General features: G+C 35.0%; 2 protein-coding genes across 2 annotated transcripts; one reads left to right on the top strand and one right to left on the bottom strand.

Annotated features, from left to right (window-relative positions):
• Positions 1–4,788: 4,788 nt before the first annotated feature.
• Positions 4,789–12,536, bottom strand: LOC111051905. Its single transcript, XM_022338526.2, has 2 exons — positions 12,239–12,536; positions 4,789–6,470 (listed from the first exon to the last, which is right to left on the bottom strand). Exons 1-2 carry the CDS (start codon positions 12,319–12,321, stop codon positions 5,966–5,968), a joined length of 588 nt encoding a protein of 195 aa, XP_022194218.2. The 5' UTR covers positions 12,322–12,536; the 3' UTR covers positions 4,789–5,965.
• A 53-nt stretch (positions 12,537–12,589) lies between these two features.
• Positions 12,590–17,417, top strand: LOC111051328 (prenylated Rab acceptor protein 1). The gene is made up of 4 exons (XM_022337857.2): positions 12,590–12,873; positions 13,909–14,109; positions 15,513–15,712; positions 17,155–17,417. Exons 1-4 carry the CDS (start codon positions 12,800–12,802, stop codon positions 17,256–17,258), a joined length of 579 nt encoding a protein of 192 aa, XP_022193549.2. The 5' UTR covers positions 12,590–12,799; the 3' UTR covers positions 17,259–17,417.
• Positions 17,418–17,793: the final 376 nt, after the last annotated feature.

Below are 17,793 nucleotides of genomic sequence, written 5' to 3'. Positions count from 1 at the left end.
ACCTTACTTCAACATTTTCAAGGCTCGGTTGTGACAAAAGCTGGTTAAATTTTAATCGTGATTAATCTCACAATAACCAATCAGTCAAGGCCTTTTAGAAAAGACGGCTTCTCTGATTGGTTCTCGTGAAACTAATCACGGTTAAAATTTAACCGGCTTTTGTGCAACCGGCACTGCCTGTTGAAAATAATCTATTTTAATTTATGTGGAGAGGGTATTAGGCCTATTGTGGAATTTAGTCTTAGAAAAGAGTGGACTGTATAAATAGGAAAGAATAAATCAAATTCTGAAATAAGAGAAACAAATGTGTCTTGATTGATTTGACACGTGACTGAAACTCCACATGAGTGCAAGAACCGTTGTGCATTCAAAAACCTGTGCAAATCAAAAAATCAATAAAAGAGATTGTTTGAAGATGGAGAATAGTTTTAGCACCTATATTATAAGTTACACCCTCAGCCGAAAATATATACCGATTATATTTATTAAATATTTAATAATAACATATATAACAAACCAAATTAGGCTATATAAAATTGCAAGAATAAGCATATTGTGACAAATATTACATTTTAAGTGGAAATAATTACATTAGAAATATTCAACAGAGATAAAAATTTCGTCAGCACTGAAACTGTCAGTATTTCTCATGGATAATTCATATACGCTTCCCATTCAAACTATGCTGACAGATTGTAGTGATTTTCACTCTACCATTATGAGAATCTCATATTGGTAGTCGAATTATCAAATGAGTGATGAGGAGAAGAAGGAGGAGTGAGAAGGAGCAGTAGGAGGAGGAGTATGAGGAGGTGGAGATCTTTCGCGAAATGTCGACCTCATTTATAATATGGCATTGGCAGAGTAAAATAACAAGAAGGATGTATTGAGCTGAAATTTATACATACCGTACAATAATCATCAGACATAATATCTAATCACACACATTACAGAAATCAATATTACTGTATTTGTGTAATAAATACAGTAGTAATACGGTAATGATAAATTTAGTTTAGATGGATGATAAAATACTTCTATAATCTTAAATTGAAGAAACAATATTGAACTACAATGAACAGACAAGGAATATTAAAGGCGATTATCTAATTATCAATAAATATTTCGGAGAATAATTTAAAATTGATGAAAATGTATTTGAATCAGGAATATCATACAGTAATTAGGTACAATATTACATGATAAACATATTGTAACTCGAGGTAAATTTTGAAACTAGTTATATTGATATAAACATTTTTAGATGTATGTGATGCATATTGAAGTTGATCAAATTATTTCTATAGTTAAGGAACAGGAATAACTATGGTGTTTTGTAACCTATACTGATGAGAGATAACTACCAAGAAGCTAAATGGGCTTCTTAAAATGTCATTTATTTCTGAAAGCGATTTCAACGACACTAAACATTTATTCAAATTAAGACAAATTAAATCAAATATCAACATTCCAATACAATATTATTGACTAAAATTTCAACAAAAATCAATAACAGTATAATTTAACATTATTTATAATGGTGACATGCCAAATGACCGATTGGGACCCATTTCGATCAAATGGGAATGTATACTTTTCGACCATTTGGGAATCGGTCAGTTGGGACACCACGATTTATAATGTACATGAGTAGATTTAATCATAGAGAAACAATAGCGTAAGTAGATATCCCATGGTATAGGGAATTTATGTCGCAACTTTTACTGTTATCTCAAGCTGATTACCGTCGATTATTGTCAATTTTTACTGTTTTGTTGGGGTGATAGTGAACGGCACAATTTGAGAGACTACCAGCGTCACACAGCTGCATAGGAAAGAACTACGTAAACAATCGGCTTGGGATAACAGTAAAAGTTGCGACATAAACGCCCTATACCATGGGATATCTACTTATGCTATCGTTTCTCTATGATTTAATATGAGAACAATCCTAAACCTAAAACAAATTGAGTAACTCAGAGAAGAACATGCTGAGATTAATAATTAGAGGGTCAATATTTAAAAATACAATAATATCTAGGTTTTTATCAATGTAAGCGAATTAAACAAGTGCAAGTAATGTTGGATTAATGTTTGATGAGATTGATAAGGCAGAGTAGTAATGATATCATTGAATTAAATTTGATTCCAAGTTTGATAATATCCATGTTGTATGGCAATATAATAAAGCGTTAGAATTAAAGTTTATTTTGAATTGATGGAAAACTACTTTTTTAGGAGTTTAATTTTATTCTAATTATGTTCTATGTGATGTATCTGGAAAAACTATGCAAGATAACTTTGAATTGAAAACAAGGGAATATAGACGCCTTGAAAGAATAAATTATCGAGTAAGTTTTCATAATAAGTATTATTTAATAGGCAATGTATATTGAGAATAGTAGTTGTCTGGTCAGATATCTTGACTTTATTCAGGTGCGACCTGAATAGCCTGAAAACCTGAAGTTTTCATAATAAGTATTATTTAATAGGCAATGTATATTGAGAATAGTAGTTGTCAGGTCAGATATCCTGAATTTATTCAGGTGCCACCTGAAACCTTACTCTCCAGATAGTTCAAGCTATACGATTTATTATCATATCAACGAATGAGGATAATTTCCAATTCATTATAATCATCAAATGTGGCATGATAACTATTAAAGCTAAAAAGACGTAGTTAACCATTAATAGGTAACACTACACAAGTAAAGGTACACCAAAGGTATTAACAAAAACCTAATAGATTGTATTAGAACGGAACTTGACAAACACATATGTTCATAATGTGTATGAAAAGTTATGTTCAATCTAATAGAATCTATAAAGATTAAGTTATTACCATGTTGTTAATAACTTTGGTGTAAACGCAGCTTAAGAATTCCAACATGAATAATAAATTGAAAGTAATCATGATAATAATAAATTATTCCTTTGTACATTAAGAAAAAAACATAGATTAAAGCACGGTATTTAGATGGAAGCGGTAGGGGTCATGAAATGTGTGCGCAGTGGCCAGCCAGCTAGATTGCGTCATCGCCACCAACCGAGGTTTTTAACACCTATTGGCAATTTATGAAACTTACTTATTAAAAACAGATGATTGGATATTATAAAATGACGTCAGACACACCGGAAATTGCGCGTGACACCTACCGTCTTCTTCTATATAATATACCGTGGATTAAAGATCACACTTCTTAAAAACAAACATAATACTAGGTGGCTAATATTTTTTAACACAAAACAATTTCTAACAAGTCAAGAGTCAGTTATAATAAATTATTATGAATCAATATTAATTTTATAGTATGAACTACAATAAAGTTATCATCTGACCAAAAGTTTCTGTAAGATAAATGGTTATTAGTACATCAGTATAATTTGTATTAGTATTTTTTGCAAAGAGTTATCAGAATTCAGTTAGTTCTATCTAATTATGAACCTTAGTAGATGAATTAATATATCGGAATGAGCAGCAATAATTATTCTCTGATGAAATAATACAAAACCAAAACTAAATAATACGCCAACGCACATTTGATAAGATTATGAATTAGATTCAACTGGTGATTCAAACTCAACTATTTTTTGAAGACAACAACTTATGAAATCTTATTAAAATTTATTTCGCTTAATGCATTAAATATTATACAAAACAGTGTATCTATATGTTTGAGATCATGACATGATTTCTAGATTGTCTAGTTCTAATTGATAATTTAAATGAAGATTGGAGAATTTTTTAATAAATAAATTAATAAACACTAATAAGTATAAGGGATTAATCTATTTTTAAAGCTAGATCATTCCATTCGTTGGTAGAATTAGTGAGCATATTATGGAATCCTACTTATCAATGAACAATTTCAACAGCATGAAATTGTTTTATAATCATTGTATTCTATTTGAAGAATCGACTGATTCAAGACTTGTTTTAACTTTGAGACATGTTGAATCAGGTTACATGATCACAATGTAATCTATAATCCAAGTCTAGTGAGATTCAAGTAATAAAGTTAGCACCTGATTAGCATTGGTTTGCTATCTTCGTCTGTCATTAGACGAAGCAGATAGATCTATCATTTTCTAATTCTGCATCCTTGCCAAATTGTTTTTATGCAAACAAAGTAATAAACAAAATATTTAATCACAATCATGAAAATGTACAAATAAATCAAGAAAAGACGTTTTCTATGAATAGAATACGTTTCAGATATAATTGATCATAATTACAAAACAAGAATCAACAATAATTATCTCTTTTCTGTATAGGGCTACTTGTAATATAAATATAAAGAAAATAAAAATCTCAGTAAAAAAGGGTACTGAGATTTTTATTTTCTTTATATTTATATCAACAATAATTAATATTGGATCAGATATACCGATATAACTTGAATCATAAGTTCAGAATTGAACTGTTGAGAAGATACCTATACTCTGTACAAATTAACTTCTTACTTGGGAGAGACATGCGCATCAGAGAACGCATACAGAGGTAGGGATACAACGGCTGCGAAGTTGTCGTTCTAACCGGCCAGCATTCTCTCGTGAGTATTCAAGCGCTCATGTTAAACTTACGGAGTTTCCTGTCTGGAATCCTACTGACTCTAACGCTTCTACCTATCACTCTATTCATCACTGTAATTGGCTGATCTCCCTCCATTTCTCTGCGCCGCATATTCCTCCAAGTCTGAAGTTAATTTATACAGAGTATAGTTGTTCGGCTCGGAGGCGGGCGGAGGTTTAAGGAAGCAAACTGCGCATGCCCAGCTGCTGTATTCCTGATAATACAATTATGTCATGTTGACTGGTTCACTCAAATAGCTAGATACAAATCAGCTGGATGATCAAATGTTATTGCTAAGCATAGTAGCTTTTCGTTCCTGAAGGGTAAATCGGTACCGGGGCCAAGTTGAAAGTCCGGGACTGTATGCAGCCTACTATAGAAGGCGGTGAAAACGGAAAATTGGTGACAATGCATTCGTATAATTTCTACTGACTTTATAACGTAAATCTCACTTCATGTAATTGCAACGATATTTTACTGATGATGCCCTGAAAAGTTTTAGACTTGATTAATGATAATGGGAAATGATCGGATCATTTAACTTATTATAGTGAGGTCCACGTTATAATGGCAGTGGAGAAAGATAGGAGAAAAACGTTGCCGATCCACATTCTGATACAGGTTTATTGATGTAATATCAACGGTTCATTCTCATTTTAAATAATCAGTTATATTTTATTAAGCGAGGAATTATATTTTTCAATAATGAATTTTCATAATTAAGATAAAATATTCTGTTAATTATTAATTCTACATTGTTAAAAAACGATCTGGCAACAGAGCAAAGCGAGAAAGAGATAGAGCTATCAGCTTTGTTGACTGATAGACAAGGATAGCAATACCATTGCTAATCACACACTGCCATTATAACGTGGATCTCACTATAGATGGTTCATTATAACTATGGTATTTATGAGCGTCACTCCCTTGTGGTTCACTAACCACCTAACATATGTTTCGACCGAACCTAAAACGGTGACGTCCATATTAAAGCTGGAATCTCACATATCCGTGAAGATATAATTTCCATGAGTTCTAATGACACTATTCTCATTCAGCCCGACCTAGCCAGTTTTTAATAGGCCCATTAGAAATCATGGGAATTTCTATGATTCACTTTTACAGAAACGGTAAGATACAGATATAAAAAGCTTGGCATCAGCTGATTAAAAGTGAATTGATCATGTTCGCGGCGCGTAAATCTGTACGTACCTTTAGATATCTAATAACATTAGATCTCACAGGAATATTATTATCACTGTACCGAACTGATGAATAATTTGCAAATATATACAATCATTTTTTTTACGGTGACGTCCACATAATCGTGTCTAGTGAAAAATCTTCCACACATCAACGGCTGTTAAATAAATAATTTACAAATATACCGAGTTATTTTTTGCTTGATATAATGAAAGGAGAAGAGTCTGTGGTTTTCTGCTTCTTATACATGTTCATCACTTTCTTACCGGGCACAAGTGTCTGACTGAGACCGGGTCGTTTCTTCTTCTTTTTGAGTGCACTGGTGTCAATTGGTGTCTCGCTCGTCGCACTACTCACCGAATTGTCGTTTACACTGTCCGACGACTTGTCTTTCTCACCGATTTCGGCGTTACTTTCGGCCAAGTGCAGATCGGAGTCATGCGCGTACCTGCAATTGTGTCCGAACCGGCATCGTCCTTTCCGATACATCCAGCAGATTTTCTTGCCGTTGATGTTGGTGACGTCAGATTTGGCCGGGATCATCTTGACGTGCTTCTCGAGGATTGCCTCCTTGGCGTTTTCTTCCTCTACAAACGGGTTCACGAACACCGAGTTCTTGATTGGTGACGCGCCGTCCGGGTCGAATTTCGGAAGAGGAAGCTTTTGAGGTGGCTCCTGAACTGGAGCCGCTTGTCTAAAAAGAAAATTCAATTTATTCTAAACAAGATATTATGTTTTTTGTTTGCCACAAAGCATTGATAGAATATACTAAATTTGCAAGTTGATGCATCAAAAATCTGGTGTGGCGCACTCACACAACTTTCCTTGCCATTATGAAAATTGATCACCTGACGCTAGTATTCCCGCGCATCTCAATTCAAAGATTAGAGCTACCTGGTGACAGGGCAATAACCCTGGAGACACACATGAGGTTTGCTATCTCTTCATAGTGAATGATTTAATACAATCAACAATAATTTGCAATTGAATAATCACATTTTCTCGAATTTAAAGCTTATTTTCAATTTTAGGTGAAAATGTTACTGAACATTAATTGTAGAGATTTTCATGCTCAATCTACTCCTCTTGATTTTTTTGTTTCAATTGTATCTGAAGCCTGATAATTGGGAATCTATCTGCATTGATGGGGCGGAGCTCCTGAAATTTTTACAGATATGGGACTTGTGGCAGTTGATAGAGCTTATCGATGATTATTTTAGGTATGAATTTGATCAAAATCGTTGGAGCCGTTTCCGAGAAAATCACGAAAAACCCTGTTTTTGACAACATTTTCGCCATTTTAGCCGCCATCTTGAATTGCATTTGATCGAAATTGTTCGTGTCGGATCCTTATAGTGAAAGGACCTTAAGTTCCAAATTTCAAGTCATTCCGTTAATTGGGAGATGATATATCGTGTACACAGACGCACATACACTCATACAGACCAATGCCCAAAAACCACTTTTTTGGACTCAGGGGACCTTGAAACGTATAGAAATTAAGAAATTGGGGTACATTAATTTTTTTCGGAAAGCAATACTTTCCTTACCTATGGTAATAGGGCAAGGAAAGTAAAAAGAAGTATAATAGCCTACTTCCCCTGAACCGTAGGCTTAATAATTTGTAAATTAGTTTGTTAGTTAAGTTGGCTAATGTGAAGCTAATAGGACTCATGTCAGACTGGCTCAAGGTGGGCTTTGGTTTGTGCGTGAATGCCGTAGTCGACCACGACAGAGGAAGCATCTCAAATCGGCTGGATTTCAATTTCTCCAAATAACCTGAAAGGTTCTGCTTAATCCTATACTATTAAACGAACAATCTCTTCTTATATGTTTAGTTGTTTAATATCGGGGGACCGAGCTTTGCTCTGGAGTGTAAAAGCATAGAAAATTTGTAACGAAAGATTTTTCTTCTCGTGAGATCAGCTGAATGATCCCACACATGCACTCGTTCACTCACTTCCATTACACAGTATCGACAGACAACAAAATTTCCAGCTGTTTTTCCAAGGACGTATCTATCATTTTAGTGTCCTTCAGCAAGTTATCCCAGGGTTGAGACCTAGTGCAATCGAATGTTCATATCATAAACCTACTTTGTTCAAAATTTCGTGAAAATCGTTAGAGCCGTTTTCGAGATCCGGTCACATACAGACATATAAAAATAAAAACATATAAACAGAAATTGCTCGTTTAATAGTATAGGATATGTTTATATATTTGTATGTGACCGGATCTCGAAAACGGCTCTAACGATTTTCACGAAATTTGGAACAAAGTAGGTTTATGATATGTACATTCGATTGCACTAGGTCTCAACCCTGGGATAACTCGCTGAAGGACATTAAAATGATAAATACGACATTGGAAAAACAGCTGGAAATTTTGTCGTCTGTCGATACCGTAATGAAAGAGAGTGAACGAGTGCATGTGTGGGATCATTCAGCTGATCTCACGAGAAGAAAAATTCAGCTAGAAAAACTTATTTTCGTTTATTCTCTTTTTTTTAGAAAACATGTTTACTTCAAAAACTCCAAAATAGTAACTAGATACTGTAAGTGTAGAATAGTACATAGTATATTATTAACAAATATTTTAGCGAAAATAGTATATCATTCTAAATCGAATTCATGGTAGGCTATATCTATTTGTAATTGATGATGTGTTTGTTTTTTGAAGTGTGAATAAATTGTTATTTTGATGAGTGATAGTAGCTTCACCTAGATTTTGATTTGGACTGTAGTATAAATTTGAAAAGGGACAGTTTTGGGCATAAGCCGGTTGTGCCTCCACATATAACTGTAAAAATGATTGTACGACTGAGGAAATCAATAAATAAATATAAACTATAAATTCAATCTTTCGTTACAAATTTTCTATGCTTTTACACTCCAGAGCAAAGCTCGGTCCCCCGATATTTATGTTTTAAATGGGGAGTTTTGGCTTTTTCTTTTAAATAGCAATATGTTGATATTATTCAAGATGTTGATGTTGACAATGACTTTAGATAGGCCTAATAAACACAATTAATGAAAAGCCATTTGATCAGCTGTTTTTAGCTCATTTGAAATTTGGACAATATGAACGTCACACGACAACAATGCCTGCCATGGTCGACGTCGGCAGTTTACGCACAAACCAAAACCCACCTTTAGAGGGACCCACATGCCTGGGACATCATCAAAAGTCATCGTCACAAGAAACCACAAATGGAATCACCACTCAGCTCTGATGACTTCAAAAACTATTTCGTCAGTGCAGTTGATGACATACTAAATATCCAAATATCCAAAGTCTAGATCTAGAGTTGGAGGGCTTGATGTAGAAATACAGCATAGAATAAATTGTGGATGGATGAACTGGAGAAAAATGAGTGGTGTTCTTTGTGATAAGAGACTGAATTGTCAAATGAAGGGAAAAGTGTATAGATCAGTTGTGAGGCCAGCTATGCTGTATGGAACAGAAACATGGCCCACTTCAAAGAAACAGGAACGAAAGATGGAAGTGACTGAGATGAGAATGTTAAGATGGATGTGTGGGGTTACAAGAAGAGATAAAATAAGAAATGAATTGATCAGAGGCACTGTAAAAGTTGGACCACTGGGAAAGAAAATGCAGGAGACAAGGATGAGGTGGTTTGGGCATGTACAGCGACGGGAGGAGGATTATGTTGGACGAAGAGTGCAGGATTTGGTTTTGGATGGTGTGAGAGGACGAGGTAGACCTAGGATGAGGTGGGGAGATAGAATAGCGGCTGACTTGCGGGAGAGTGGTTGGAGGAGAGAGGAAGCATTGGATAGGGCTTTGTGGAGAGGCAGACTAAGAGAAAGGAATGTCGGCATCATTTAAATGGGATAAGGCACAGCCAAAGAAGAAGAAGATCGTTAGCCAGGTGTTCCCGGATAGATCACGTCAAAAGAAATAAAACAACTTGAGAATCAAGATGGCGTGGCATCACAATCTCTCAAAGCTATCCCCAAGGAAATCACTGATACTGTAATAGCTTCTCTCAATCAGCCACCTTGACAGCCTCTTCTTGAAAACACCTAAAAGAGAATATCCTATAGGAAGATCCCTCACCGAGCCCGGCAGCAGGTTGAACATTTTGAGTGCCATCACTGGGAAAGAGTCCTTCACTTTTGAAAACCTACAGCGTGGAATCTCCAACTGTAACCTTCCGCGGGTACCGTATGAATGCACCTGACACCTACTCATCATGTTAGCCCTGTTTTTCTTCACTGCGGTAAGTGAGGCCAGTATGTACAGCCCGAAGACGGTGTGCACTTTCAGGCATCTGAAGATGGGTTGACAATGGACAATGAAGTAACTGTATGTAAGGATTCGCAGTGTCTTCTTTTGAAGAAGCAGGATGTCATTGGCATGCGGAGAATGGCCCCAGAAAAGAACTCCATACTGCACATGACTGCAAAACACCGCATGATTCATCATTAGAAGTCTCTTGATACTCAGGAGGCTTCTCAAGGAGCAGCCAGACTGTGGCTCTGATCCAGTGGAAAATTGTGGCCAGGGGCAGCAGCAAATAGAGGCTTGGAAACCAGTGAATGCAAAACGGGTTACGTTACCAAACTTATTTCAAACCTGATAAACTGCAGGTCACAGGATATTCATGGACTCTCCACATTTTTGTGCTGAAGGCTACAGCAAAGCAAATACTTGAATCAATATCTATAGTCATTAATAGCTGTTTTGAGGCTGGAACGTTTCCAGAACATTTCCAATACACAAGAAGGAGGAGATTTATAATCCAGATAACTTAGGCCGATTCCAATTATTGTTCCTATCTTCTCAGTGGAGATTGATACAGAGATGAAGGCACAGAAGACTGAATTCTTCGAGGGAAAAACAGCCTGTTATCACCATTGCAGCATGGATTTAGAAATGGACGTTCCACAACAAGTGCTCTACCGGCATTGGCTGACAACTGTTATGTTGACCAGCCTGTGGTGGAGGCAGTTCGAAATGGAATGTAGCGTTGTCAAAATGTCTTGAGCTCGTACTCTTATATTAAAAGTCATGTATCATCTATCATATCATGTATCATCTATCATATCATGTATCATCTATCATATCATGTATCATCTATCATATCATGTATCATCTATCATACAATAAATCATAATGCAATATCTATGTGTCTTGTTTTTTAATACAATATCTGGTGACACGTATGACATCCAGAGTGCTCTCAAGTAAGGCAAATCCTTTGCCCTAACATTATGCGACCTCAGCGAAGCCTTTGACTGTATCTCCCATAAAATATTCATTGATAGACTCAGAAGAAATGGCTTGGGTGGCATGGTTCTCAGGACAGTAGTAGCGTACTTAAAGAATCGAAGGCAGGTGGTCCAACTGAGAGGTGCAACCTCTAAATTGAAGGGTGTGATGCATAGAGTGCCGTAAGGATTGGTTCTTAGTCCCCTTTTTGTTCATATTGCTTATGAACAACTTCAAAAGCAGTCAGGGAGCGGTACTCTCCGCAGATAACTCCTCTATTTCTAGAGGAGACACCAGGGAACAAGCGAGGAGGAGTCTGCCATACTCATTGATGCTGCTAAGTTATGGTTTTTGGCAAACAACTGGAGCTCAATAAGGATAAAACAAGTATCCTTGTTTGCTCACTGGAGAGAGCAAAACCAGTAAAGCTGCTGGGATTCTGAATGAACGACAGGTTAAGCTGGTGTCATCATGTGCACCAAGTCTACAAGAAACTGTCACGAGTTGTATATATTTACAAAAAACTGAGGAACTTGGTTGATTGCAGAACCCTCATTGAGGCCTATAACTTGCTTTTCCAGAGCCACATAATCTATGGGCTATGGCTTACTATTGTGGGGTTATGCGGCAACCGTCCAGGATGAGCTGTTTTTACAGAAGAAGGCACTGAGGATAGTGTTATTTGCGGACTTCAGGGATCATTCTTCAGGCCGGCAATTCTTCAGGAGTCTTGAAATTCTCACAGTACACAATCAATACGTCCTATGGATATTCAGTACAAACAATACTCGATGTTCTACGCAACTCTGAAAAAAGCCACTTTACTCGAGTTGAGTGAGGAGCCTTTATTTTGTGGATCTAGCACCTACACAGCATGAGAAAAATTTCAGATTACTTTTAATGTAATTGACTGAAAAACTCTTGACATTGCCTATCTGAAAGCCTTAATCATTGGCAACTACTTCAAATATAAAGTAAGTGCAAGATTTTAAAATGAATTAGACGCTTAGTGAACTTGAATTATTGATTGTAATCAACTCACTCAATAGAATACCAAAAACTAGATAAATGAGCAAAAATGACTCCACAGTCTTAGAGATGGGGCTCAAAAACTATTCTTGCGTAGGGGATCCCACGACAGCATTGATAGGTACTTGACAAAATGATTGTTACGAAGGGAAATAAACATTTAAAATGTAATAGTTAAAGTTTGAAATTTATGCTTACTTTGGAGATGGTTGTTCAGTATCAGAACCCTCATTTGAACTGCTGTTATCTGAAGAGCCATAATCAGCAACAAGAGATGCCATTCCAAAAAATGCTGTTATGCTGTTGTGTTTTTATAAAATTTCCTAAAAAAGCCGTGAAAAATTTCAGTCTACATACTAAATTTATGTTATCGATATCGAATAAATCAAGATAGAGTTTTGCAAACAATTGTCAAACCAGTAAATTTACAGTTTCCTAAAATTTAATCATTCATAACCAACAAATTTCACAGTCCATAACAAAAGATAAATGAATAATCAACTCTCAGATATATTCGATAGAATTTTTCATTTCGACAATCGATTTCAGTCTAAAATCAAGTGTTGTTCTTTCGATATCTCGATTCTCGATCACAGATTGAGTGCAGACGCTGAGCAGACACATCACATCTTTACACCTGTCATCTGAGTCAAACTTAAAATTGAATGTTTTGTTTTATAATCCCAATAAAATAGCGTTTGCTTGTTTTGAGCAGTTATAATAGAAAATTTATGTGAGACTCAATTTATTATAATTATCATGGCTGATGTTGAAATAGATGTTAGTGGTTCAATAGATACTCCAGTCGAAAGCCAAGAGAAGAGGTTAGCCAAGTAAGTAATCCCAAATTTGTTTTTAATAATAATTAACAATTTGTTTACGTGTCTATATGTTAATTTCTTGAAGATACTCAAAACATGAATAGTTGCTTTCCATTCACAAATTATGTTATATAGATGTTAAATGCAATAAGACCAAATTGAGAAACTGTCATTATTACAGTATATTATTGCACCTATTTCAGTTTGGATGTATGCAATTCATAACGTTTTGCTAAGTTTTATGAGCAATAATTTGCATACATTGTGACACGTTTCTAGCATTTAGTTAATTTTTTATTATTAAGGAATAAATACAGTAGGTACCGTAAATGCATTTTGCATACATCTCTATAGAAAATTATTTTGAGGCGATACAGTATTTCCAGTTGTTATAATTTGACAAAAATTTTCTACTGTGCAATTGACAGCAGTTGATTTTGATGTCTAGGCTACTCTCTTGCTGAGTCGCTTAACAAATTTCAAACACTAGCGTCTTGCCATCTACATCAACACTGCAATGTGACCAAAAGACGAGCGCCCAATTAAGATCAGTGATAGCTGATAAGGGGCCACTTGCCATCGCTTCTCTCATCTCGACAAAATCAGATCGAAGGCAAGCGTAGCTAGTGGTGGCATAGTTTCCATCCACACTCTCGCGCTCGTCGTCATTTGTACGCACTCCTCGAAAGTGTGGCGCAGAGATTATGAGTTAATCTAATTCCAGTCCTTAAACCTTTCAACTGGTACTAAAATGCTCAATGTAAACTGAGATTTCTCATTATGAAGGTTGAACTGCTTGTGATGATGTCCATAGGATAACATGATTTTGCTCGAAAAAACATTTTAAACAGGAGTTGTTGCAGGTTTGTCCTTATTCCAGTGAGGAATTCTTTTTGCATTATAGAATGCAAAGATTGACGACTTAGATTATAATTGACAAATCCTTATACCCCTTTCATAGGTGGTCAGTGGGATGAAAAAAAATGAAGAAAAAAACATTTTCTTGTAACTTTCTATTTAAATCAGAATGTTTCTTTTTTGTTTCAGTTTATTACCGATACCAGGTCACATCAAAGAATGGATTGTTTTGAGGAGACAGAATATTCGTGGCTGGACAGTCTTCTTCAACACAAACCACTACAAGCCACCCCTCAATTTTCAGCTGCTTACAAAACGATTTCCTCGTAATTTGGAATACTTTCTGAGCAACTACATTATTATCTTCACAATATTGACGGTCTATTGTTTGTAAGTATTTTTCCTTCATGTTGAAAAAAATAAATAAATTTTTAAGCATTCAAGGGATAAGTAATCTTTCAAATTTCATTAATATTGGGTTGTGCGACTTTTGGATCACTCTATATAAATATATTTAGTTCAAGTATGGATTTTCAAATAAATTATTGACAATTTATTTGCTGCTAATTTCCTGTGATACAAGTCAACACTTACGAGAAGAAAAAACGAAAAATGCAGGCTGATTTTCCCTGCGTTAGTATTACATAATAATTGCAGACATTTAAAATTGTTCCTCTTTTTTCTAAAAAATAATCTAGACATACGAACCATTCCACACAATACCATTCTACATAGAAAACCCCATAAAACTGATGACCACAGCGCTGATGGGAGGTGGAAGAATTCCAAGTATAATAGTCATTATATTGGTGATGATGAAATTGAAAGCACTGTCTCTGTTAATATGCTAGGGGTAAATTTTTATGAAAGGCTGACCTGGACTTTACATGTTGATAACATTATCAGGAAAATAAGTAAAAGTCTCTTCCTCATCAGAAATCTGGTGAAGTATGTTACACGAAACACCGTTAAAATGGCGTACTTTGCTACATTTTATTGTTATGTTGTGTACGGTATAGAGCTTTGGGGTGGTACTTCAAAGGAAAATATTCAAAGAGTATTTGTACAACAAAAGAAAACGATAAGGTATATGGCGTAGCTCGGATACAGCCACCCTTGTAGAGAAGCATTCCGACCACTATCGCTACTAAAAGTACCCTCTATTTACATTTTCAGGCTGATTGTGCATGCTGTCCAAAATAGAAAGAATTTTCGAATTAGAGCCGATACACATTCGTATAACACTAGAGGGAGAGAAAACTTTGTAACTCAGCCTCATAGGAGGAAACTATTTGAGAGGAAGCCTAGCTATGTAGGGTGCAAATTTTATAATAGACTTGAAATTATTATCCACTAACAGTGGATTGAGAAAATTCAAGGCTAACCTTCATAAATTATTGATAGAAAAAGCCTATTACTCGGTGGATGAGTTTCTGAAAAACCATATATGAAGACCTTTAGATAAGTAATGTAAATTTTTATATATTTGTTTTGACTGAGATGTTATATTGTTAAGAATTTTTTTAATTGACGCATCTTGTACATTTTTATGTAAGTTATATTTGTATAAAGATGATTGATTATTTCATGATAAAGTTACTGTATTTTGGATATGATAGTGTGGAATTTCTAATGCCGCAGCCATATGTTGGACCAGTAAGCTGGTAAAGGTGTAATTCCTTTTAGGAAGGCTATGAAGGCCAGCGCCGGCTAACCACCCATCCACACAGTGGCACTGGACAACATTGGCCTTCATTTGAACTCTCATGAGGTTCTAATCTTTTGTTTTCCAGATTAACGTCATTTCTGCTGATGCTAGCAGTCTGTGTGAGCCTGGGAGCTTGCTACATTCTGTCGCTGAAGAGTGCCGAACATCCAATCAAACTGTTCGGACGAGAATTGACCAAACAACAGCAATACACTTTGGTCGGAATCGTTTCAATGCCTGTCTATTACTGGGCAGGAGCCGGTGCCGCTGTTTTCTGGGTCCTAGGTATGCTAGAAACCTTCAAAATTGAATATTCCTTGTGTAACAATCAATTTACTAGTAGTTCTGTGAACAGTAGACATCACGCAGTTTTCTCATCCACAAGTATCTAATGTCACCAGTTCTAGTTGATTCAATTGAATCACAATTCACAGTTGAATTATAATTTACTCTTAAAAACTGTTTGTTTTCTTCAAGATGAAGAACTCACTTATGTTAATAAACTCAGTTCACGTTTCAATTTGTATCCCATATGAAAATTTATCCAGTTCAGTGATAATCTTTCCATCTGATAAAAATATTTAAAACTATTTTAAATTTTTTTTTCAATGAAGAATATTATAATTTCTTCAGCATTATTCAGTTCATTTAATCATTTTTATTTTATTTTCAATCACCTATAAAATTTGTTTTTCAAATGTGAGAATATTGATACTGATGGGCACGCACATGGCTTACTTTAGATAAACTAAAATTTAGATAAAAATCTATCTATTGAAATAGACTACCTTATAGAAATAGACACGGCCAGGCATCTGTGTAATGCATGCAATGAATAATCTACTTGTCAGCTGATTGATTATGAACAATTCTATAGTCTGATCGATCCTATCTTCAAAGTAGATGATATAATATATAGTTATGGAGAGTATGTAATATAAAAATTTCAAAAAACCTTGTGTATACATCGACGCGCAGTTAAAAAAGGAATATTCCTGCCAAATCTCATCGATTTGTATCAACGCGTTTGGCCGTAATCGCGTTACATACAGACAGACAAAAGCAAATAGAGTTGAAACATAGACCTCACTACGTTCGGTCAGTAATCATTTGATCAATATATAAATTTTCTTACAGTAATAGAGGCGAATATTTAGTTTTGACCCCTGGCCTTTCACTTCAAGTGACGATTCACCACTGAAAGTTTTGTGGTTGTGGTGAGGAACTCGGCAGTCGTCTCCGAGTGAACAGATGTATGTTAAGTCGTTTGTTCTTGGAGCTTGCATGCAGAGAATAGAATTGAATTATTGCCTTTATTAAGGGCGGAGTTAGGACTCTAGGTCCTCTCTGCCACACAACCCTTTAAATGTCATACAAGACATATTTTTACACAGAGAAAGAATGATATGTGCGAGTGAAAAAGATATACCTACTACAGCCTGCTAACTTTTATCGTTTGAGCGTAGTCGAAGTATATTGTCTAGAGTATTGTTCTTGTTCAGAGGTTGTTCACATTGGATAGATCTCTGTTGTATGATATATTCTCTTTATTTTCATGTTTGTTAGGAACTTGTCAACTCTTGTAAACTCTTTACAGAATCATCTATACTAGTTACCCTAGCAACAAAATTATAAGTTAATTATTGTATTGTAATCCAATCACATATTCAAACAAACAGATATAGCAAAAAGCATCATTGTAATTCAATTCTTCAATTTTGTTCTAGGTGCCTCGTTCTTTGCAGTCACACTGCATGCTACATTTTTCAACATCTCGGCGCTTCAACTATCAACTGACGATCACTTTGATCTTATTCTTCAAGAAGTCTGATAGTAGCTACGTTATCACTTCAAGACACTGTGTGTACAGACTGTAAATTCTTGTAAATTGTTAATTTTTGTGATTGTTTTCATATTTAATCCTTTGATTAAAGCCTACCATCTTAATCGCTGCTATTCTATTCAAACTCAATAAAATTTTGTAAATAAATATATTCATTTTCTTTTAAATTCTACACAGCAATACGTGTTTTATCAAAAGATTTTCTATTTTTTTTAATACTGGATTTTAAAAATGATTCAAAGTTACTATACTACTTAGTGTGTAAATATTTTACTTCAAATAAAATCTACTTTAATATTTAAAGTGTGTTGAATCATTAATATGCATTCCATATTTCACGATTCTTAACAGAAGTGTGTTGAATCATTAATTTGTATTTCATTAATTCCATATTTCACGATTCTTAACAGAAAAAATATAACTAATGTTGAGAACATGAAATAATAATTGAATGGCCTATGTATTACATTTTGAACTATCTGGGATATGAAAACAAGAAATTTTTAAGCACTCTACATGACAA

This window comes from Nilaparvata lugens, chromosome 10, assembly GCF_014356525.2.
Source record: "Nilaparvata lugens isolate BPH chromosome 10, ASM1435652v1, whole genome shotgun sequence".
Classification (NCBI taxonomy): Eukaryota; Metazoa; Arthropoda; class Insecta; order Hemiptera; family Delphacidae; genus Nilaparvata; species Nilaparvata lugens.
The sequence above is the reverse complement of the archived record's forward strand: the minus strand, read 5'-3'. Positions and strand labels throughout refer to the sequence as shown.